Here is a 26,089-nt window from a genome sequence, read left to right as displayed (position 1 = left end):
ACATTTTGGTATGATGTCTCATTATTGTCATTTTCTTGGGTGAAGTTATTAATTATGTCTATGATTTGCTGTTTCACCCAATCATTCTTTAGTATGAGATTATTTAGTTTCCAATTATTTTTTGGTCTACTTTCCCCTGGATTTCTGTTGAATGTAATTTTCATTGCATTGTGGTCTGAAAAGGATGCATTTACTATTTCTGCCTTACTGCATTTGAGTTTGAGGTTTTTATGTCCTAATATATGGTCAATTTTTGTATAGGTTCCATGAATTGCTGAAAAGAAAGTGTACTCCTTTCTGTCTCCGATACATTTTCTCCAGAGATCTATCATATCTAATTTTTCTAGTATTCTATTTATCTCTTTGACTCCTTTCTTATTTATTTTGTGGTTTGATTTATCTAATTCTGAGAGTGCAAGTTTGAGATCTCCCACTATTATAGTTCTGCTGTCTATTTCTTCTTGCAGCTCTTGTAATTTCTCTTTTAAGAATTTAGATGCTTCACCACTTGGTGCACATATGTTTAATATTGATATTGCTTCATTATTTATGCTACCCTTTAGCAAGATATAGTGCCCTTCCTTATCTCTTTTAATTAGATCAGTTTTTGCTTTTGCTTGATCTGAGATCAGAATGGTTACCTCTGCTTTTTTGACTTCACCTGAAGCATTGTAGATTCTGCTCCAATCTTTTACCTTTACTTTGTATGTATCTCCCTTCTTCAGGTGTGTTTACTGTAAGCAACATATTGTAGGATTCTGGCTTTTAATCCATTCTGCTAACCACTTCCTCTTTGTGGTTAAATTTATGGTTAAAATGACCAATTCTGCATTACTTGCCATCTTGTTAATCCCTGTTTACGCTGATCTCCCTTCTTTCTCCCTTACCCCCTTTCCCAGTATTAAACTTGTGAGCACCACTTGCTTCTCACAGCCCTCCATTTTTAGTATCCCCCCTCCCCGCCATGCCTTAGAGTTCTTCCCCCTATCTTACTCCTTTCCGTCACAGTTTCCGTATTCCCTTCCATTTAGCTTATTCCTTCCCTTTTCACTTTTCCCTTCTCACTTTTCAATGAGGTGGGAGAAGTTTCACCATAAATTGAATATGTCTAAAATTTTTCTCTTAAAGCCAATTCTGATGGCAGTAAGATACCCACTATATTCAGCCCTCTCAATTCTTTCTCTCAGATATAACAGGTTTCCTTTGCCTCTTCATGAGATGTAGTACCCCCACTTTATCCTTTTTCTGGAACAATGTCCTTTCCACCTCTAGTTTCTAGAACAAGGTATACATGTATTCTTTATACATCTTTATAGCAGAAATATAGTTCCCAAGATTTCTTTTTACCTTTTTCTCTTGAGTTCTATATTTGTAGGTGGAACTTTTTGTTAAGTTCTGTTTTTTTCATCAAAAATAGGTGAAATTTGCTTATTTGAATGACCAACTTCTTCTCTGGAAAAAGATGCTCCTTCTGGCTGGGTAAGTTATTTTTGGTTGCATACCGAGTGCCTTAGCCTTTCGGAATATCATATTCCAGGCTCTTCTGTCTTTTAATGTGGATGCTGCTAGATCCTGGATAATCTTTATTGTGGCTCCTCGATACTTGAATTGGGTTTTTCTTGCCGCTTGCAGTATTTTTTCCTTCTTCTGAGGGTTCTGTCATTTGGCCACTATATTTCTTGGTGTTTTGATTTTAGTATCCCTTTCAATAGGTGATCGATGAATTCTTTCAGTGTCTATTTTACCCTCTGTTTCTATGACTTCTGGGCAGATCTCTTTGATGATTTCCTGGAAAATAGTGTCCATGCTCTTTTTTTATCATACTTTTCTGGGAGTCCAATAATTCTCAGATTGTCTCTCCTGGATCAATTTTCCAGGTCTGTTGTTTTCCCAAGAAGGTATTTCACATTTTTTTCCATTGATTTTTTTTGGGTTTGCTTGACTGATTCTTCTTGTCTCCTCGAGTCATTCAATTCCATTTGTTCGATTCTGATTTTCAATGAAGTATTTTCTTCATTCACTTTTTAAATATCTTTTTATAATTGTCCATTTGAGTTGTTTTGTTCTATGGAATTTTTTTTCCATTTGGCCAATTTTGTTTTTTAGAGAGCTATTTTCTGTTTCCAGTTCACTAATCCTATTTTTCAAGGATTTGATTTCTTTATCCACTCTGTCTTTAAATGAATGGGATGACTTCTCCAGACTCTCTTGCCAAGCCTCTCTTTCCTTTTCCCATTTTTCTTCTAGCTCTCTTGTGAGTGCCTTTTTAATTTCTTCTATGAGATTCATCTGTGCTGAGGAACAAATGATCTCCTCCTTTGGGGATTCACCTGGAGACAGTCTATTTTTAGTCTCCTCAGGGTTTAGAGTCTGCTCTCTATCCTTATAGAAGCTATCAAGGGTTAAGGTCCTTTTGAATTTTTTGCTCATTTTGTCAGAGAAGAATCAAAGAGAAACTAGCAAAGAAAAAAAGAAAAAAAAACCCAAATTGAATCTACTTTTTTGGGGGAGGGGCTGGGTGGTGTTACCAAGCTTCCTCTACAGACTGCGGGGGCAGCAGCGAGGCATTAACAGGACAGCGATGGCTGTATTGCGCCTGCGCTTTGAGACTCCTAGAATGTGCTGAGACACTGTGGGGGAGGGGTGGCCAAGTCCCGAGAGACTCCAGCTGTTTGGGGTTGTATTCTTCATCCCGGGTGTTTTTAGCTTCTCTGCTGGGCTACTGACTTGATGCCAGGGCAAAGTATCCAATCCTGTAGCAAAGCTCCCCCCAACAGAGACAGCTGAGATCATACCCCATCTTGCTGAACAATTGTAGTGATAATGACCATTCCTGTTTCATCCCTGATTTTATTGGGAAAACATTCAGCTTCTCTCCATTAAAAATAAGGATTGCTATTTGTTTTAGATAGGTTCAGCTTATTATTTTAAAGAATGATCCCTTTATCCCTATGTTTTCTAATGTTTTTAATATAAATGGGTGCTGTATTTTGTCAAAAGTTTTTCTCCACTTATTGAGATTATCTTATGATTTCTATTGGTTTTGCTATTGATATGATCGATTGTGGTAATAGTTTTCTGGATATTGAACCAGTTCTGCATTCTTGGTATAAATATCACTTGGTCATAGTGTATTATTCTGCTGATAAGTTGCTATAATCTCTTTGTTAATATTTTATTTAAAATTTTTGCATCAATATTTATTAGGGAGATTGATGTGTAATTTTCGTTTTCTATTTTGGCTCTTCCTAGTTTCAGTATCAGTACCAAATTTGTGTAATAAAATGATTTGGCAGGACTTTTTCTTTACCTATTTTTGCAAATAGTTTACATGGTATTGGAATTAATTATTTTTTTAAAGGTTTGGTAGAATTCACTTATGAATTCATCTGGCTCTGGAGGTTTTTTTTATTTTTTAGGGAATTTATTAGTGACTTTTTCAGTTTCTTTTTCTTAAATAGTACTATTTAAGAAATTTATTTCTTCTTCTGTTAATCTGGGTAAATTATATTTTTGTAAATATTCATCCATTTCAGTTAGGTTGTCAGACTTGCTGCCATATAATTGGGGAAAATAGCTCCCAATTATTGCTATAATTTCTTTTTCAGAGGTTGTATGGTCACCCTTTTCATTTTTGATGCTGGTGATTTGGTTTTTCTCTTTCCCTTTTCTAATCAAATTAACCAAATGTTTATCTATTTTTTGTTTTTTTCCATAAAGCCAACAATTAGTTTTATTAGTTCAATAGTTTTCTTGTTTTCTATTTTATTAATTTCTTCTTTGATTTTCAGAATTTCTAATTTCCTATTTAATTAGTTGTTTTTAATTTATTCTTTTTCTAGCTTTTTTAGTTCCATGTCCAATTTATTGATTTCTTATTTCTCTATTTTATTCATGCAGCTATTTAGAGATATAATATTTCCCCTAATTGCTTTGTCTGCATCCCAGAGATTTTGGCATTTTGTCTCAATATTGTCATTCTCTTGGATGAAATTATGGATTGTTTCTGTGACTTGTTATTTGACTCGTTCATTTTTTAGAATTAGAATATTTATTTTTATTATTTTTAGTTATCTTTCTCTGCCCTTTTGTTGAACATAATCTGTATTGCTTTGTGGTCTGAAAAGGGTGCATTTACTAGTTCTGTCTTTTTGCACTATAAGGTTTTTATGCCCTTATATATGGTCAGTTTTTGTGTAGGTGCCATGTACTGCAGAGACAAAAATGTCCCTATTCTTTTTTTTCCCATAGGTTTATCATATCTAGGTTAACCTCCCTAATTTCTTTCTTGTTTATTTTGTGGTTAGATTTGTTAGTTTCTGAGAGGGGAAAGTTGAGGTCCCCCTGTAGTATAGTTTTTGCTGTCTATTTCTTCATATAAATGGTTTAAAATCTTCTCCAGCAATTCAGCTCCTCAACCATTTGTTCATATACATTTAGTATTGTTACTAGTTCATTGTTTAAGGTACCTTTTATAAAGATGTACTCTTTTTTCTCATTTCTCCTTTAAAAAAAATATTAATTAATTAATTTTTTGATAAGGCAATTGGGGTTAAATGACTTGCCCAGGGTCATAGAACTAGGAAGTGTTAAGTGTCCGAGATCAGATTTGAACTCAGGTCCTCTGACTTCAGGGCTGGTCCTCTATCTACTATACCAATTAACTGTCCCCTTCATTTCTTTTAATAAAATGTTGTTTCACATTTGCTTTACCTGAGATCAGAATTGTTATCCCTGCTTTTTTTTTTTTTAACTTCAGCTGAAGCATAATAAATTCTGGTCCAATCTTTTACCTTTACTCTGTGTCTCTCTGTGTCAAATGCATTTCTTATATCCACCATACTGTAGAATTGTGTTTTTTAATCCATAATGTTATTTGCTTCCATTTTATGGGAAAGTTTATCCCATTCACATTCACAGTTATGATTATCAGCTCTGTATTGCCCTGCATCATATTTTCTTTCCCATATCTAATTTTGTTCTCTCTTTTCACCCTGTCCTTACTCATGTTTTTTTTTTTTTTTTACCCCTTCACCCACTACCTTATCACCTATCACTCTTCCACCTTTCTCTTATTTTCCCTCCTGGTATTTCTCCCTTCTGTCCTGCTCCTCCTTTTCTTTTCTCTTTCTCTTCCTACTTCTTCACAGGGCCAAATAAATTTCTGTACCCAACTGAATGATTAAGTTATGCCCCTTTAGAGCCAAATCTGATGAGATAAAGGTTCAGACAATGCTCATCCCCCTCGATTCTTTCCCTGATTGTAATAGGTCTTTTGCATCTCTTCATGTGATCCTATTGTGCCATTATACCTCCCCTTTCCTCTTTTTCCAGTAAGCCCTTTTGAGAACTGTATCTGTCATTGGGACACACAGGGGAAGCATTTCACATGAATTGAGGGTATAGTTGTGAATGGACTCTAATGTGATGCCATCAAAGAAAAAGACATTAAGGGGTGGGAAAAAGTCTGTATTGGAACCAGAGGCCATGTTTAACAATTTAAATTCATTTATATTTAGGGAAATAGCTAATACAAATGCTGAAGCAACTCAAAAACATGTTACTTAAGTGTGTTGATAAGATTTACTAAAAGTAGAGAATGGTGTGTAAGAGGCACAACACAAATACATATATATTTCTTGTGAGGAGGAAAATGGGAAACATCAATAGATCAAAGATCATATACTTATACTCTCATAATTGCATATTTTGGAGCAGCCAGTACTTTTGTAGATTATGTAATCCATTTGCTAAATTTTATAGATGATAAACTGATAGGACAAAGGTGTTATCATATATTTATAGGTGAGAGAATTCTTAGATATCGGTGAGAAAACTGGTACTCAGAGAAGAAAAGTGACTTTACCAACAACACGGAGCATCTAAATAGCAGACCTAGAGTGGCAAACTAGATCTTATGGGAAAAATCCACTGAAATTTTTACTGTTCCCAGGTGAATAGAAAAAAGCTATGGCCTAGTTTCCTTTTCATGATTATTGAAAGGTTTTATATAGAACATTGTAGCTTAGTGGTCACAAGAACCCCCTGAGATGTCTGGCTAAGTCAAGTGTTCTGCAGAACTTTTTTTTTTTAACCCATTTTAATTTATGTTGATATTATGTGCCACCAAAAGTTCCAGGGTTTCTTGGGATTACAAATATAGGGACCAAAATTATCCTCTACTGCTTTGAGGTGCAATTTTCATAAAAAGACTGTCTTTGATAATTTTTGAAGACCTCAGGTCTTTTGGGTTGTATCTGTCCTTTCTTCCTATTCTACTTTAGGGTGTAAGAGGACGCACTCAGGGAATTTTCATAGAAGAAATGAGCTAAAGCAAGATTCACTATTGAGACCATTTACAAACAGAGTTGCTTCCCATCCCAAACTTTAAATGACTGTTATGTGTAGTAAGATAGCTTGGGAGGTGGGTGTAATACTTGAGGGATATACCAGGATTTATATGAAATTGGAAACAAGTGGGTTTGTCCATAGTATTTGAAGTCAAGTAAACTTTGTGTTTCATAAAGTAAAGAGCTGAAGTATGAACTGTATCTTTTAAATCCCCTTAGGGAGCAATAATCTCATGCCAATATGATCTGCAAAAAATATTATTATTGCCTAAAGTTCATCTGCACCCAAGAGATAAAGAAGGTATTGGAAATTCAGGTTCTGAGAAGTGGATTGCAACTGATGGTAAAAAGCAGTTGGAGTGAAACACACACATTTGCTCCATACAGGGTTATTCAAAAGGTGGAAGATTATGAGTGTCTGTCTGGTGAGTTATAGAGACCAATTCAAGAATCGGGAATGGGCATTGGTGGTAATGATAGTGAAAGTAAGAAAAGTAAGGATTGAGCCCAATCTCTGAACTTTATTTATGAAAACTTATGAGCAAAATAAACCTCTTGTTACTCTATATTATGTTGTATTAAGCTGAAATCCTTTTTGACTGTTCTATGTGTCTTACAGAATATGTGACTGGACTGAAGAGGTGATTTGAGGCAAGGGCATTAGGACAATTGGTAGCAATCACTTACCAAATCACAAAGGTAGTATAATGATTTCATATATCTGTTGGAAAGATTAATAGAAGTACTGGTGGGTATAGTTGAGTCTCATATATTTGTGACTGCACTATCTGGTCTTGGATTCTAAAATACTATCACACAAGATTTCTACAGTTATCGGTCACCAATTTAATAAGTTATAAGAATGACTGGGAATATACTCATGTTAAACCTTCATACTAAGAAATTTCAACAATTGTTGCAATCCTCTGTATTGCTTATTTCTTGAAATATATGAGATAATAGTTATTTTATGGTCCATTTTTTAAAAGCATAGTTTTGTTTGTTTGGTAAGTTTTGATAAAGCATAAAAAGAGGAAATATCATAAAGGGAGAACATGGAGCAAAAAGCAGAGTATAAACACAGCACACACACAGAAACTCATAAACATTTTGTAGATCATCAATCTTACAGTACTTGTCTTATATACTTAGGTATCAGAAAAATAATTAAAAACATTTTAAGAACCATTTAATTTTTTAAAATAAGCTTTTCCAAGTTCATACTTTGTTTAAGCTCTGTTCAAAGTGCTTAAAAAAAAACCCCAAATACCTCATTTGATCCTTACAACTCTATGGAATAGATGCTATTATTATTCCCTATTTGAAATTAATAAAACTAAGGCAAAGATTAAATTACTTACAACTACATAGTATCTGAGTCCAGATTTGAATTTAGGTTTTCCTGTCTCTTAATCAACCACACTGTTCACTGTGGCATCCCATGTATTATTCTTCAATAAATTTAAAAGGCTAAAATACTATTATATACAAAATACAATATAGTATTATATACTATATTATATACCATACAGGCAAAAATAATTAATAGAGATGTGATGATCACTGAGATAGAAAATGAGACACAGACTGAAATGAAGAGAGAAACTTGGGGTTTGTAGAAATCTTTTCACAAAGGATACATAGTAATGAAAATGCTTCACTGAAATAGTCTTGATTCAATAAGGACCTTGTCAGATTGTTAGAATGAGATAATATTCAAGCCCATATCGTTTAACTCCAGATCCAGAGAACTTTCTTGAAACCCGATTACATGGTTTTCAAATTTGAAGATGACATAAAGCAACTGTAAGAGATAGGTTGCAAATGATCTCAAAAATCTAGCAATATATACCATCTAAAATGTAACTTAATTAGGATGAAGATAAAGTATTATGTTTGAGATAACCAATTGACACAGAAAAGGAGAATTGTAACTAGATAATTCCTGTGAAGAAGTCCTGATGGTTTTAGCAAATGGAGAATTCAATACAAGTGAAGTGTTGTACAATGCAATAATAATAAAAAAATTAATAGGATCTTATTTTGTAATAACAAAGAGTGACCTGAATGATGGTGATGATGGACCTACTGTCCTTGTCTTTATTCTAATCCCATTTGGTTCAAAATAGAACTAAGAAAAAGTAGACTGGTATGTCCTAAGAGACAGTACAGTAAATTGTAACTGGAGTTCCTTATGAAATAGGTCATTTATGGACATGATATAGAAAGAATACTCCTATATCTTTATGTGTTGCTAGATGAACTTATATACCTTTCAAATGAGATTCTGTGATTCTGAGACATCCTTATGGAATCCAAATTGTATAGACACTTGAAGTATGGTCAAGTCTGGAGCAAGATATATTTTAGGGCATAGGAACATGTAAAGGATTATAGCAGAATAGATGATCTATTTAGTTAATATACCAGTCAATGAAAGACAACAAATCAGATGTTGGTCGGCCCAAGTATCCTGCAAGAGAAAGATACCTTAAAGTTCTTTTAAGGAGATTAATGGAGCCTTCTATATTTTCCAACTACATGGAATTTTATTTTCAAGTTTGCTTATGGATATCCAAGTTTGGAACAAAGTCATAATCAATGTCCAGATTGGAAAAATGTTAAAAAAAATGAAGCATTATTTAATCAAGTCATTTAGCATTGCATAATTTTGTATGAACATGCATGTTTCATTGATCTCTTCTTTTTCTTTTTTTCTATCTTCTTTTTCTGTCTTCTCATATTTTTCTCCATCTTTTTCTCTACTTCATTTTCTACACCAATCTTCCTTCGAATTCTTTTTGCTTTATCAATTAAGTTATAACTTACTTTGTACAAGAATATCTACACAAAATATAAGTAGATCATTGTGAAGGGGGATAGGAGAATGAAAAAAAGATTAAATCATACTTTTGAACACAAGGTGCTTAAAGTGGAATTTTATGAAGTGAGATACATATAAAAAAAGAAGAAGGTAGATTCTTTTAAATATTTTTCCAATATATGCACAGGTAATTTTCAACATTCACCTTTGCAAAACTTTATGTTCCAAATTTTTCTCTCTTTTTTTATTCACCTCTCACCTCCCTAAGATAGCAAGCAATCTGATGTAAGTGAAACATGTTCAATAAAGAAGGTATGTTTTAATAGACTTGGGTATAGTATAGGATAGACATAAATACTGCAGGAATTTAGAAGAAGGGCCAATTTTTGAATAGTGAGACATCCTGAAGACTTCACAGAGTAACTTAAACTGGTCCTGGAAGTGTGGGTGGAATTTAAAAAGGAAGTAGTCAGGGCACTGGATATTCAGCCATAATGATATCTTGATAAAACATGTCAAAGAAAGGCATGATTTTGGAACAGGGCATTCTAGTTTTGTTGGAGAACAGCATATTTCAAACTTTCTGCTTTTCAGACTAAATACTTTTACTCTCTTAAATGTAGGTGAAAAGACAGGTAAGAACTACATAGTAGAAATTTGATAAAAACCTTGTATCAAGCAACTTTTTTTTCAATGTTGTTTATGTCCAGAAAATTTAAAATCCTACATTTATTGATCTATAATAATCATTTATCATTATATGTTACCATAATATCTTAATGAAAAATAACTGTATTCTAAAACCAAAAATTATAGAGAAGAGTTGTACCATTTTATTTGCTTTTGAAAATCTTAATATCTCCTTTACTAGGAGAAAATTGAATTCTTATACCTATTTCTGCAGTCAGTGTGTTGTGATATTATTTTTGTTGAATTAAATTAAGACAATCTGACCTCAGAAAGATATGTAATTGAAAAATAGGGAAGTACTTTAATAGATAAAGCAGCTTTGTGTCATTATGTCATTATAGTTTTCACCTTAAGGAATCCCTGAGTGGATTTTAGGAACCTCTCAGGATCCATGGATTATACTTCAAGAACTGCTGTATGAAAGGGCTGATGAAGTAAGTCAGAAGGTAGAAAGATTAAAGAGTATAAATATTTATTATTGCCTTATATTACAGCAAATTTCAATCCTGAAATATTTTTAAAAATAGGTATTGTTTGAGCTGCATTATTATTTTCTAAAAGAATCTACTTTATATCTAATACTCAGGACCCCTGCTACATCTATGGTCACTCCAGTTGCAAAAGGGTCTAAGGCTTTGTTTTGTACTAGAGAAGGTTCTTTAAGCCTTGTAACTCATTAAATATTCCAAATGAGTTGGAAGTATAGACAGATTAACATGGGACAGCATAAAACATAATGATTACAGAGCATTTTGACATGTGGTTGATATTTGAGCTAGGTCATTTTAAAACTGATAGTCTAGGATATTCTGGAAGAAAGATGTAGAAGTTCTGAACATTTAGGTAAAGAAGGTAATTTCAAGTTTTCTAAATATTTAGTTTGGTTATCTGAGCTTATGACTCAAGGTGGAGATCAAGAAGATGATTTAATAGTTACAGAAGAATTTCAAAGGGGTTACATGTTGTATGAATCTAGCTTGCTATATATTTATAGATGTGGTTTTGACAGACAAGTCAGTTGTTTACATATTCATTAATCACAATTTTTAAAAAGTGTTCATTAACCATCTACTGTAATAAAGAATTATTTTGGGCAAGGAGGATATGGAAACAAAAAATTAACAATTGCTATTCTTAATTATTTTAAATGCAATTTTACATATATTCAAATATTTATGCAACTGAACATAAACTATTTTAACAGGGATAGTTTTCTTATAAATAGTGGGGTTGAGCAAGGTTTCAAGTTCATTGCATTTCAGCTGTATGTTATCATGAAGTCAAAATCATGTCTGAAAGAAACAGAATATAATAATTATGAGAATTAATGTGGTAGTTTGACTAGAACAAAAGTATTTTAAAATAAGATTGGAAAGATAGGTGAGAACTATTTTGTAAAAATTTTAAATTTCCAAAATGAGAAGCTTGCCTTTGTAAAAATTTTGCAGAAACTTTAAATTTCCAAGATGAGAAGCTTGTATCACATTTTAAAATTTAATTTCATTTTAAATTTATTAATAAGCAAACATTTCCATACATAATAAAGTTGATTGCATGTTACATTGCAAATATATTATGTACAACTTGCTATTCCTCTTAAATATATAGTAAACTTATCATGTGACTCTCCCCTCTCTTTTCTTCCTTCTCCCTATCCCAGGGATGGCTATTAGTAGACACATATATATGTATGTATATGTATATAAATTTATACATATCTCCATTTAGCATTTCTTTCTCTGGATGCAGATAGCTTCTTTCTTCATGGATCCTTTGTAGGTAATTTGGGTTATACACTATTTACAATAACTTATTCACTCAAAGTTGTTCTTCAAACAATATTATTCTTACTGTATACATTACTCTTGTTTCTTCTCATTTCAATATTCATTACTTCATGCAAGTATATCAATTTAAAAAAAATGAGTTCAATAACTCATCCTTATAGTAAAATAGCCTTTCATCACTTTCATATATTCTAACTTCTTCATCCATTTCACAGTTGATGGGAATCTCTGTAATTTCCAGTTCTTTATCACTACAAAGAGAGCTGCTATAAATATTTTTTCCTTTTTCCTTGTTTCTTTGGAAACAGACCTAATAGTGGTATTGTTGAGTCAAAAGTGTATGGGCAGTTTAATAAATCTTGGGACATAATTACATATGACCTTTCAAAAATGCTAGATCAATTCATAATTGCACAAACCCAATTGTCTCAAAATTTCTACATCCTTTCCAAAATTTGCTATTTTCCCCTTTAATCACTTTAGTTAATCTGAAAGGTATAATATTATATCTCAGAATTGTTTTAATTTTTCTTTTCTCTTTTCAATAATGACTTAGAGTGTTAGTAAGCCCACATGGTTTAGGCTAGAGATGCCTTTTGCCAATATTAATTTAGCAGTTGTGGAATGTAGATTAGGTTTAGGGAACTGGAGGAAAAGAAAATTAAGAAACAATTCCAAAACCACTAAGAGGTAATTAAGACCTGAAGCAGTTAAGGGATTTTATGAGTGAAAAAAAAATGACCAAAGTAAGAAATTTTGTGGAGATAGAATGATCACATCTGGTAACTGGCTGAGCTTTGTGTTTGAGGGAGAAGCAACATTCCTAAAGTTTCTATTTGGGAACCTGAATGATATTACCATCAGCACAAATAGAAAAGCATGTAGGAAGAATGGATTTGGGAAGAAATGAATTTCTGTTTTGTTCATATCATTTTTGAGAGATACAGGTAATTTATCTCTTCAACTAACAACTGCTAATATGGTACTAGTATTTTGGGAAGAAGAGTTATTTATTTACAGGACAGTTTTAAAGATCATCTGAGGTCTGGAATCAGAACTAATAGACCTTTTAAATATGCTTCATTATACAGTCTTTCTATTTTGAAGCCCTTTTTCTTATGTCTTTTCAGAAAATAATGTTAACGTTATTTTGTTAATTGGTTCTAAAAAATCATGGTTGATATCATTGAGGAAATTGTGAAGTTTAGTTTAACCAGGATGTCATACACTATACTAGAATCTTAATAAATATCTGCTGAGTGAAGAGATAACAAGGAAAGATAATGAGCCATTTCCCTATTTCCGTTTATGACAACACCATCTTTTCAATCACTTACATTTGCAGTTTTATAGGCAACTTTAATGATTTTCTTTCATTTAAGTCTAGAATCCCCTTAATTTCCATATCTCATCAATCTTTTACAAAATCTCTCACTAGTAGCACCTTCTCTGCATTCATAGAATCCCTGGCTTTCATTATAATGCAAATTACTTATGGATAAAGATTATTTCAGTGATTGGAACACAGCAACTATTTACTCATATCTTATTGATGATGAGTATAAAATATGACATTTACACAGCACTTTTGTGTTTCCAAAGTATACAAAATACATTATTTCATTTCATTCATCAGATTACTAGATTACTAAAATTTCAAAATTCTCAAATTACACTGATTTTAATGATTCCAACCCATCTCCAATAGAAACAATACAATGAGCAATGATAGGTTCTGAAGTAAATGAGCAAAAATATTGGATGGTATTAAAGGAAAAAGATTAAGAAACTTGTTTAGCTAGATAAGAACAACGGGGTCTGTTGGCTGTGAGAATGTTTTTTAATAGCATTAATGGAGTTAATTAGGAAATTCAGACTTTGGGACCCATTGACATAAATGTAAAATTTACTAAACTCCCCAGAGGTCATGTGAAAAATAAAAAGAATTGGCTAGGCTTTGAATCCTAGTGAAAAATACATTTAAATGGTATCAATATTTTTCCTTTAAAAGTTAATGCATACACATATATGTATTTCAGTAGAATTTTCTCTTCTCCATCTTACCTCAACTGCCCCTGCCTTTCAAATCACAATGAAAGAAAACATCCCGGGGTTCCCTTCATTATTTTCTACACCACAATATTGTTCCCTTTCATTTATATATCACAATTTATTCAGCCATTCCCAAATGTTTGGCACTCCATTCTTTATTCCCAAAAAGAAATACAAATATTGTTATGTGCCTTTAGTAAGAGTTTGCTTCAGCCTTACTTTTATTATATTCTACTCTTCTTATTCCTTCTCCTTCTTTTGAATTTCTCTCTTATTTCCTTTTTGAATGAAATGTTTCTCTAACCAGCTATTTACATGTGTGCATTCTTTTCTAAATGACCAGTTTAGATGAATGAATTTCCAGTGTCAATGGCTCCCCTCCACTGCATCCTTCTCCATGTTTGTGTGATTGGCTACTTGTACGCTCAGCTTATTTGAAATTATTTTATCTAATCTTTCTTACCATTTTCTCCACCAGTGTATTGCTCCTCCTCTCTGCTTCCTTTCTTTTTTTAAGATCATTGAGAAAACATTATTACTCTCAGACCTTTTCTTTTTTATGTTTGAAAGTGTCTTTTTCATTTTACATATATAATTCATCATTCCTCATCTCTTTCAAGGGTTAGGAAGTATAAGTTATCATCAGACATTTAGACTTATGAATGGTAATTACATTGATTAAGTGTCTTATGTTTTTAAAAGGTTTTCTATCTTTTATTAAGTTTATTTTTCCTCAATATCATTTTATTTTTATAAATAAATGTAAAGATACTTTTCTTTTTATGTTTTCTAAAATTATTTAATACATTTCCCCATTTACTTTTAAAACAAAAAAATTACATTTGTTTCTAAAATTTTTGAGTTCTAGGTTCAGTCCCTTATCCCTACCCACAATGAAGAAACTGTTTGTAAAGTTAAACCAAACATTTCCATAAATGTGGGAAAAAAACATAGCTCTCCCACCATAATGAAAACAAAAACACTCACAAAAAATGAAGTTTAAAAAAAGACATACACACACAGAGAATGCTTCAGTCTGTATTCAGACACAATCAGTTTCTTCTTTGGTTATGCATAGGATTTTTTATAAGTTCTTCAGAGTAGTTGTAGATAATTGTACTATTGAGAATAGCAATGCCATTCACAGCTGGTCATTCCAGGACATTGAAATTACTTTGTACATTTCATTTTGCTTGATTTCATGAAATATTTTCATATATTTTTTCTTCCTGAGAGCATCTTCTTTTAAAATTTCCCATAGTGTTGTGGCAGTCTTAAGACCTCAAAGTTATAAGCCCTTTGATCTCAGAGGCAAGACGAATGAGGCAGTATACTCATAGAGACCTTCAGTTTATTATGCTATATGGCCTTATTATATATTTTTGCAAATATATTCAACACATGAATAGTAGGCAATCCCCAATCACCATTCAGAGAAGCAGCTTATGGATTTTGCTTATGCATGATATCTCCCAATGGGAGGAGAGCCAATCCAGCAATTTAGCAACTCACTCCCAAGTGAGAGACCCTGTTCAGGCATCCCTGTTTACGAGCAACTAGCTGTGACCCTCAGCTCAATCCATTCCCATGTCATGCATTACTGCTCCTTGCTCAACAAGGGCATTTCTGCAACATGGCAGAAAACTTATTGTGCACCAAAGGTCGAGGTGGCCTCTGTACTCTCTCTTGGTGGGGTCCCATATGTAGCACCATAGAATATAAATATTCTATCATAACACACACCACAATTTATGGAACTATTCCCCAATTGATGGGCATACCCTGAATTTCCAGTTTTTTTTTTTGCCTTGATAAGAGAGTTGCTGTGAATATTTTTGGTACATAAACATCATTTTCCTTCCCCCCCCACCCCAAAATGTCTTTTGGTATTCATACCAAGTAGTGGTGTTAGGTCAAAGAATTTGCTTGAATTTATAGTCCTTTGGGCACGGATTATATCTTTTGATCATTAATCAATTGGGTCACGGCTCTTATGTTTTTTTATAAATTTGAGTTAGTTCTCTCTATGTTTGAGAAATGAAGCCTTATCAGAGAAACTTGCTTTGTGGTTTGTTTGTTTGTTTTTTTAACAATTACTATTGTCAACTGTATTTCCCTATCCCCCTTTTATTTTCTCCTTTCACCCTGTTCCTCTTCAAAAAGTGTTTTGGTATGGAACACTTGTTCTCCCAAAATGCCTTTATCACCCTTCCCTTTTTTACATATCCCATTCCTCTTCTGTTTTCCTTCAGGGTAAGATAGATTTTTATGCCCCTATTGAGAATATGTTATTTCTTCTTTGAACTAATTCTGACAAGAGTAAGGTTAACTTTCTTACCCTCTTATCTCTCTTTTTCCCTTTACTATAAAAACTTTTTCTCACCTCTTTATTATGACAGATATTTTCTACCATTCCATTTCTCCCTTTTCCTTTCTCCCAGTACCTTTCTCTCTCACCCTTTAACTTCAGCATTTAAAAAAGATATTATCCTTTAATTTTCAACTCACATTTTTGCCCTTTGTCTATATGTTCTCATTCTAACTGCCATAATATTGAGAAAATTCTAATGAGATATAAGTATCATCTTCCCAAGTAATGATATAAATTGATAAGCCTTATTAAGTTCCTTATGATATCACTTTCCTGATTACCTCCTCATGCTTCTCCAGAGTTCTCTATTTGAAAATTAAATTTTCCATTTAGCTCTGATCTTTTCAATGCAAATGTTTGAAAATCCTCTGACCACTTTCTCCTCTGAAGGATTATATTCAGTTTTGCTGGGGAGTTGATTCTTGGTTGTAATTCTAGCTCCATTGCTCTCTAAAACATCATTTTCCTATTTAACATGTATTGAACTACCTGCCATCTAGGGGAATTGGGGGAAAGGAGAGGATAATTTGGAACAAAAGGCTTTGCAAGAGTCAATGTTGAAAAAGTTATCCATGCATATGTTTTGTAAATAAAAAGCTTTAATAAAAAATAAAATATCAAGTTCCAAGTCCTCCACACTTTTAATGTAGAAGCTCCTAAATCTTATATTATCCTGACTATGGCTCCACTATACTTTAATTTTTTTCTGAGTGTTTTCTGTATTTTCTCCTTGACCTGGGAGTTCCAGAAATTGGCTATAATATTCCTGGGAGTTTTCATTTTACATTCTCTTTCAGGAGGTGATTGGCAGATTCACTCAATTTCTATTTTTTCCTCTGGCTATAGATTATCAAGACAGTTGTCCTTGATAATTTATTGAAAGATGATGTCCAGGCTCTATTTTTGATCATGACTTTCTGGTAGAACAATAATTTTTAAATTATCTCTCCTGGATCTATTTTCTAGATTAGTGGTTTTTCCAATTTTACATTTAAGATTTTTTTTCATTATTATGGTTTTGCTTTATTATATCTTGATTTTTCATACAGTTTTTAGCTTCCATTTGATCAATTCCAATTTTAAGGATTTTTTTTTTCCTCAGTGAGCTTTTGTACCTTCTTTCCCAATTGTCCAATTTTCCTTTTTAGGGCATTCTTCTCCTCATTAGCTTTTTGCATTTCCTTTTGCATCACTCTCAATTGTAAAGATAATTTTCAACATCTATTTTTTAAACTCCCTCTTTCCCTTAATTCCCCTCTTCACAAGACAGTAAACAATCTGATATAAGTTATTCATGTACAATACTTTTAAAGATATCCCATATTTGTCATGTTGTGTAAGAAAAATCAGACCAAAAAAAAAAGCACATATAAAAGATCTTTTCAGTCTTTTGATTTTATTTTAATCTATCTTGTTTTTGTTTTTCATGGAAAACAGTCTTCCATTTGGTACATTATAGTTTTTGGGGGAGGGCTCATTTTTTCTATTATTCCATCATCTTGGGTCTGCCTCCTCAACTTCATATACTATGTGGAATATTAGAATTTTAATATAAAACACTTTTGTAATACAACTGTTTTGATTTCTTCCTCATTTTCTTCCTTCTAGGTTACAACATAGTCAGACCAATGAATGAACTGAATTATTCAATGGTGACTGAGTTTGTATTCTTGGGAATTTTTAGATCATGGTCCATGCAGCATCTCCTTTTAGTTTTCTCCTCCATCTTTTATGTTGCCATTGTGTTGGGAAACCTTCTCATTGTACTCACAGTTACTTCTGACCCTCAACTACAGTCTCCTATGTACTTTCTATTGGCGAATCTCTCCTGTATTGACATGTGTCTCTCTACTATTGTAGTTCCCAAGATGATTTTTGACCTTTTCTATGAACACAAAACCATATCATTTCAAGGCTGTATCACTCAGATATTCTTCATTCATTTCATGGGAGGAATTGAGATGGTGTTACTCATTTCCATGGCCTTTGATAGATATGTAGCTATATGTAAGCCTCTTCACTATCTGACTATTATGAAACCAAGAACATGCATTTTTCTCCAAATATCTGCTTGTGCTATTGGTCTCATACACTCATTGACCCAGTTGGCTTTTGTGATAAATTTGCCCTTTTGTGGCCCTAATGAAATTGACAGTTTTTATTGTGACCTTCCTCGTTTCATCAAATTGGCTTGCATAGACACTGATAAGTTGGAGTTCATTGTCACTGGCAACAGTGGTTTCATCTCCATTGGCACTGTATTTCTCTTGTTCATCTCCTATATTTACATTTTGGTCACTGTTCAAAAACACTCCTCTGTTGGATTATCCAAGGCTCTCTCTACTCTGTCAGCTCACATCAGTGTAGTAATCCTCTTCTTTGGCCCATGCATTTTTATCTATGTGTGGCCATTTCCTACAATGCAAATGGATAAGTTTCTTGCTATTGTTGATTTTATTATTACCCCTATCTTAAATCCTTCCATTTATGCATTCAGGAACAAAGACATGAAAGTAGCAATTAAGAGATTGAGCAGCCAGTTAGTGAATTTTAAGAAAATTTCCTAATATTTTAATTAATATGTAAAAAATATATTTCAATTTCATTGCGGGTCATCATCTGACATATGAATGTCAACATTATTGGAGTGATAACATACTCTATTCCAATGTTCCTCAAGCTGATTCTCCTATTACCTCAGTGTGCCAAAGCATGTTGCTGATACTTTTCCATTGCTTTAAATGAATATCTTGTGTATTTTCCTTCTTTGCATTTAAAAAAAAATATTGTCAAAACTTTATAATGTTTATTTATCTTATTTGCTTCATGTAAAGCCCACTTATTTTGCTTTAGTTCCGGGCACTTCAATACAGACTTTCACTTTACAAAGATGTAATTTTTGCAAAATGTTACAAATTTATTTCATGTTTCCTTTCAAACTGCCATAGAGCAGCAATGACATTATACATTTACATTATACAGAGAGTCTGATTAAGGACATGTTACTTTCACCATAAATGAACCAATTTTGGTTCAACCACTTACTTTGAAGGGAAGTTCATTCTAATTATGACAATTTTATTCGTTTAACCAATATACGTTTATTGTTATTATAAGACAACAATAATAGTCACTTATTATGTAAATCTTATGGAGAGAACAGTCAGAAATTTGAGCAGTATATTTTAATAAAACCTAAGAATCTATGGACAAAAAGCTCTCCAAATTTAAAGAATTCTTGACAAAATATTCCATTAACAAAGTCCTGCAGACTTTCATGTATGCATTGGAAAGAACTACAAATGGAAAAAGACTGAATAATAAGTATTTTTTCCCTATCAAAGGTGATGGCGTCACATTTAGATAATAATGATATTGTTATACATTTGTTTTCAGAGATATAGACTGAACAATAGTATTGCTGGATCAAAAAATATACGCATACTTTTATAGACCTTCAGGTATGGTTACAAATTATTCTCTAGAGTGTTTGGATAAATTCCTAACTCTACCAACAAAGCATTAATGTTCCAATTTTCCCCCACTCTCTTCAATATTTGAAATTTTTTTTTCATATTTAACAATATGATAGTTTTGAAGTGGTACTGCAGAGTGGTTTTAATTTGTTTTCCTCTAAATAATAGCAATGTAAAGCTTTTTTCACATGACTATAAATAGTTTTTATTTTCTTTTTCTGAAAATTGCAGGTGCATAGTTTTTATTTTATTCTTTTGAAAACTGCCTGTTCATATCATTTAATCATTTATAAACTGGTAAATTATTCATATTCCTATAAATTTGACTCTATTTTCTATGTACTAATTATCTGGGATAAGACCTGACAAGATATACATCTTTTATACTAATACACAAATTAATGTGTGCTATGAAACCATCTGAGAGTGGCAAATTTTATTAGCTAGGGCTCCAAATTTTACACGCGGGTCTCCATTAAAGATAACCAGATTTTTACATAATTGGTGATGGATTCTAGAAGAAAAGGTTTCTAAAATTCCTCTTAAAGGACCATCTGTCTTTACATATGCATCCAAACATAATATTTGTGCTGTATACTCTTGTGACAACTATAAAGAGAGTAGTCAGAACTCCTTTTCAGTCCACTCATCAGAATGAATTGTATGCAATCATTCTAGCTCTTACTTATTATCCAGGAGATCTAAATATAATATCTGATTTGGCCATTCAGTAGGTGTGGTACAAAGAATTTCCACAGCCCAAATAAAATTTGTAGGCGCTAATATATATCTTTAAGACACTTCAAGAGCAAGTGAGAAAGCATCCAGATAAGATTTATATTTTGTACATCCACTCTCATAGTGGACTTCCAGGTCCTATTTTTGATGGTAATTCAAAGGCAGATAGCCTTCTAATTATGTTGGCCAATACTCCTTTATTTCAAGAAGCCCAAGAGTCTAATTTTAAATATCTTCAGGCTGCTCAAGCTTTACATTTTCAATTTGGAATAACAAGAGAGGAAGCAAGGAGCATAGTAAAAACCTGTATAGCTTGCCTTCCTTTCCACGCTCCTACACGGCCTGCAGGGTAGAACCCTCATGGTTTGAGACCCAATGAAATTTGGCAAATGGATGTGACCCATTATAAATCTTTTGGTAGCCTGTCTTTTATCCATGTTGTGGTAGACATCTTTTCAGGATTCACTTTTGCAATACCAGCAGCAAAAGAGACAGCCTGAGTGGTCAATGAATTCCTTATACAAGCATTTGCAATTATGGGTGTGCCACAAGCCATAAAAACAGAGAATGGACCTGCATATACTTCTAAACATTTTGCACACTTTTGTGCACAGTATAAGATTTTACACACCACTGGCATACCCTTTAATCCTCAAGGACAGGCAATAGTAGAGAGGAGAAAAAGAGACATTAAGACATTCCTCCAAAAACAAAAGAAAGGGGGAGCCACAGGTAACCTTAGAGAACTTCTAAATCTAGCTCTTTATACTATTAACTTCTTGATTTTTGATAAAGATGCACTGGCTCTGGCAGACAGGTTTTATAATCCCCCCAGAAGGGGAGTGTCCAGTGCGAGCATCTTCTCTATCTTTAGATAATCACCAGGTGATGTGGAGAGACCCAGAACATGATGAATGAAAGGGACCAGATAGGTTAACTGCTTGGGGAAGAGAGTTTGTATCTCTACAGGTGGAGAAAGGATCAGATGGATCCAATGAGCCATATTCGCCTTGTCTATTGGAGAGAGATGGAGCAGACCCTTGAAATGAAGAAGACCCAAGAAACATTGGGTGGTTCCATTGCTGACTGTGCCCACCACTGAAAGAGCATGGTAGTTATGGCATTTGAATCATGGACATCAAAAATTGTAGGACTTGAAAACCTTCAGGAATTATTGGATTCTCTGAGAACATAAGACTGTTGAAGGACTTGAAAGCCCTCAGGAATCATTGGATTTTCTGAGAAATGATAAGGCTGTTGCAGAATTTCAAAATCTGCAGGAATCATTGGATTCCCTGACACGTGAATTAATGGACAATAGATTGGCTTTGGACTATCTCTTGGCTGCTGAAGAAGGCGTATGTGTGAATGTTGTTTACATACCCTCCTTCTAGGACTTCTGGAAATCTTTTACAATACTATGTTGATTTATATTGTTTGATATACCACTACTTGCATGTACAATTCATGTTTGTTACACTACATTGAGCCTGCACTGACTATGGGTAGAGTCGCCACTAATAGCCTGTGTATTATTGCTATGTGCTTGTATAATACCTCCCATGCTGATAGGTTTGTGCATACCTGTTTCCAATAAGACCCTTCAGCCCCAAAACCTGCTAGAAATCCTCACCTTCCTTCCGTGCTTTTCATCTCCCTTTCTGAGATGTCAGGGAGGGCATAATCATTGCTTTTTAGTGCTTTCGCCTCCCTTCCTGAGAAGTTGGGGTGGGGCATGATCACCTCCTTTTCAGTGTTTTCATCTCCTTTCCTCAAAAGTCAGGGAGGGCGTGATCCCCTCCCTTTGGGGGTTCTTACCTCCCTGAGAGATCAGGGATGGCATGACCACCTGTGTTCTAAAACAAAAGAAAGTGGGAGATTTAATGGGCTGAAACTGAATTGATGCACTGAGATCTGAGCACTTAAGGCTAATTACCAATTGGAAAATACTCTATTTGTATATGCTTGGAGAAAGAATGGCCCTACCCACTACTCTAAGCAAGCTTGATCTGTTTTATAGGAGATTGGGTGGAGGATTTAGAGGCTGGAGTAGGAAAGCCAGAGTCACTCCTGGCAGATTTATGCTGCAATTCCTCTCACTTCGTATTGCCACTCTATTCACATCCACAAAGAATAAAGATTAAGAACTTTTGCTAATCCTGACTCTGGCTGATTCTAAAGTATCCAGGGTGCTAATGTGGTCTTCACAATGATCAGATAGTCTTGTTATTGCCATGTACAATGATCTCCTAGTTCTGCTCATTTCACTTAACATTAGTTCATGTAACACTCTCCAAGTCTCTCTAAAATCATCCTGCTGATCACATCTTATAGAACAATAATATTCCATACCATTCATATACCATAACTTATTCAGCCATTCTCCAACTGATGAGCATCCACTCAATTTCCAGTTTCTTGCCACTACAAAAGGGGATGCCATAAACATTTTTGCACATATGGGTCCCTCCTTTAAGATCTCTTTGGGATATAAGCCCTGTAAAAACACTACTGGATCAAAAGGTATGCATAATTGGATAACTTTTTGAGCATAGTACCAAATTGCTCTCCAGAATGGTTGGATCAGTTCACCATTCCACCAGTGTATCAGTGTCCCAGGTTTCCTACCTCCTCTCCCAACATTCATTATTTTCTTCTCCTGTCATCTTAACCAATCCGAGAGGTATGTAGTGATATCTCAAAGTTGTATTAATTTTCATTTCTCTGATCAAGAGTGATTTAGAGCCCCTTTTCATATGACTAGAAATGGTTTCAATTTCTTCATCTGAAAATTATTCATATCCTTTGACCTTTTATCAATTGGAGAATGGCTCAAATTCTTATAAATTCTCTCTATATTTTAGAAATGAGGCCTTTTTCAGAACACTTGAATATAAAAATGTTTTCCCAGTTTATAGCTTTCCTTCTAATGTTGCCTGCATTATTTTTATTTGTACAAAAACTTTTAAACTTAATATAATTGACAAAATAGTCAACTATAGTAATCTAGTGTTTGACAAACCCAAAGATCCTAACTTTTGGGATAAGAATTTATTATTTGACAAAAACTGCTGGGATAACTGGAAATTAGTATGGCAGAAATTAGGCATGGACACACACTTAACACTGTATATCAAGATAAGATCAAAATGGATCCATGATTTAGGCATAAAGAACGAGATTATAAACAAATTAGAGGAACATAGGATAGTTTATCTCTCAGACTTGAGGAGGAGGAAGAAATTTGTGACTAAAGATGAACTAGAGACCATTATTGATCACAAAATAGAAAATTTTGATTACATCAAATTAAAAAGCCTTTGTACAAACAAAACTAATGCAAACAAGATTAGAAGGGAAGCAACAAACTGGAAAAACATCTTCACAGTTAAAGGTTCTGATAAAGGCCTCATTTCCAAAATATATAGAGAATTGACTCAAATTTATAAGAAATCAAGCCATTCTCCAATTGATAAATGGTCAAAGGATATGAATGGACAATTTTCAGATGATGAAATTGAAATTTTTCCAATCATATTAGCGTTCCAAATTGCTATTGATCAGAAAAATGCAAATTAAGACAACTCTGAGATACCACTACAGATCTGTCAGATTGGCTAAGATGACAGGAAAAAATAATGATGAATGTTGGACGAATGATGCAGGAAAACTGGGACACTGATGTATTGTTGGTGGAGTTGTGAACGAATCCAAACATTCTGGAGAGCAATCTGGAATTATGCCCCAAAAGTTATCAAACTGTGCATACCCTTTGATCCAGCAGTGCTACTACTGGGCTTATACCCCAAAGAGATACTAAAGAAGGGGGTAAAATGTTTGTGGCATCCCTCTTTGTCATGGCCAGAAACTGGAAAATGAATGGATGCCCATCAATTGGAGAATGGTTGAGTAAATTGTGGTATATGAATGTTATGGAATATTATTGTTCTGTAAGAAATGACCAGCAGGATGAATAGAGAGAGGCTTGGAGAGACTACTGATGCTAAGTGAAATGAGCAGAATCAAGAGATCATTATATACTTCTACAACGATACTGTATGAGGATGTATTCTGATGGAAGTGGATTTCTTTGACAAGAGAGGATCTAACTCAGTTTCAATTCATCAAGGATGGACAGAAACAGCTACACCCAAAGAATGAACACTGGGAAATGAATGTAAACTATTTGTATTTTTATTTTTCTTTCTGGGTTATTTTTACCTTCTGAATCCATTTCTTCCTGTGCAACAAGAGAACTGTTCAGTTCTGCACACTTATATTGTATCTAGGATATACTGTGGCAGATTTAACATATATAGGACTGCTTGCCATCTTGGGGAGGGGGTAGAGGGGGGAAGGGGAAAAATCGGAACAGAAGTGAGTGCAAGGGATAATGTTGTAAAAAATTGCCCAGGAATGAGTTCTGTCAATAAAAAGTTATAATTATTAAAAAAACTTAACATAATCAAAATTATCCATTTGGTGTTCAATAATGAGTTACAGTTCTTCTTTGGACACCAATTCCTTCATTCTCCACAGATCTGAGAGGTAAGCTATCCTATGTTCTTTTTTATTTTTATTTTTAAGGCAGGACATACTTTTAAATTTTATTCTGTATTGTGAACATTTTTTCAATCACTTTGTTATGTTATAGTTATATATATACATATAACTATGTACACGTTATACATATATGTATGTTTAAATAAATACATATTTATATGTTATCTGGTTGCCCAAGAAAAATCATAACAAGAAAGAAGAAAAAGAAAAACTGAGAAAAAATGCAAGCAAATAAGAACAGAAAGAAGGAGAATGCTATGTTGGGTTTCACCCTCTGTGCCCATAGTTCTCTCTCTGGGTGTAAAAGGTTCTCTTCATCACTGCACGAGTGGAACTGGTTTGAATCAACTCAATGTTAAATAGAGCTACATCCATCAGAATTGATCATCATATAATCTTATTGTTGCTATGTATAATGATCTAGTTCTGCTCATTTCACTTTGCATCAATTCATGTAAAACTCTCCAAGTCCTTCTAAAATCATGCTTCTGATTGTTTCTTACACAATAGCATTCTGTAGCATTCACATACCATAATTTATTCAGCCAATCTCCAATTTATGGACATACATCCACTCAGTTTCCAATTTCTTGCCACTAAAGAGGGCTGCCACAAACCTTTTTGCACATGTGGGTCCCTTTCCCTCCTTTAAGATCTCTTTGGGATATAATCCCTAGTAGAAACATTGCTAGATCAAAGGTATGCATAGTTTGATAACTTTTGGGGCTTAATTCCAAATTGCTCTCCAGAATGGTTGGATCCATTTACAATTTCACCAACAATGAATCAGTGTCCCAGTTTTCCCACGTCCCCTTCAACATTGATCATTATTGTTTCCTGTCATCTTAGCCATTTTGACAAGTGTTTAGGGTATCTTAGAGTTGTCTTAATTTGCATTTCTCTGATCAATAGTGATTTGGAGCACCTTTTCATGTAACTACAAATAGTTTCAATTTCTTCATCTGAAAATTGTCTGTTCATATTCTTTGACCATTTATCAATCGGAGAATGGCTGGAATTATTATAAATTTGAGTCAATTCTCTATATATTTTATAAATGAGGCCTTTATCAGAATCTTTGATGTAAAAATGTTTTCCCAGTTTATTGTTTTCCTTCTAATCTTGTCTGCATTAGTTTTGTTTGTACAAAAATTTTTTTAATTTAATATAATATAAATTATCTATGTTATGATCAATAGTGATTTCTAGTTCTTCTTTTGTCACAAATTCCTTCCTCC

The 26,089-nt window shown here is 33.5% G+C and overlaps 1 protein-coding gene across 1 annotated transcript; it reads left to right on the top strand.

Moving 5' to 3' along the window:
- The first annotated feature begins 17,702 nt into the window (after positions 1 to 17,702).
- Positions 17,703 to 18,641, top strand: LOC127552522 (olfactory receptor 4F6-like). Its single transcript, XM_051983031.1, has one exon. The coding sequence runs from the start codon at positions 17,703 to 17,705 to the stop codon at positions 18,639 to 18,641; it is 939 nt and encodes a 312-aa protein (XP_051838991.1).
- The last annotated feature ends 7,448 nt before the right edge of the window (positions 18,642 to 26,089 follow it).

The sequence above is a fragment of the Antechinus flavipes genome, chromosome 2 (assembly GCF_016432865.1).
Source record: "Antechinus flavipes isolate AdamAnt ecotype Samford, QLD, Australia chromosome 2, AdamAnt_v2, whole genome shotgun sequence".
Classification (NCBI taxonomy): Eukaryota; Metazoa; Chordata; class Mammalia; order Dasyuromorphia; family Dasyuridae; genus Antechinus; species Antechinus flavipes.
This window is presented reverse-complemented; position numbering and strand designations above follow the sequence as displayed.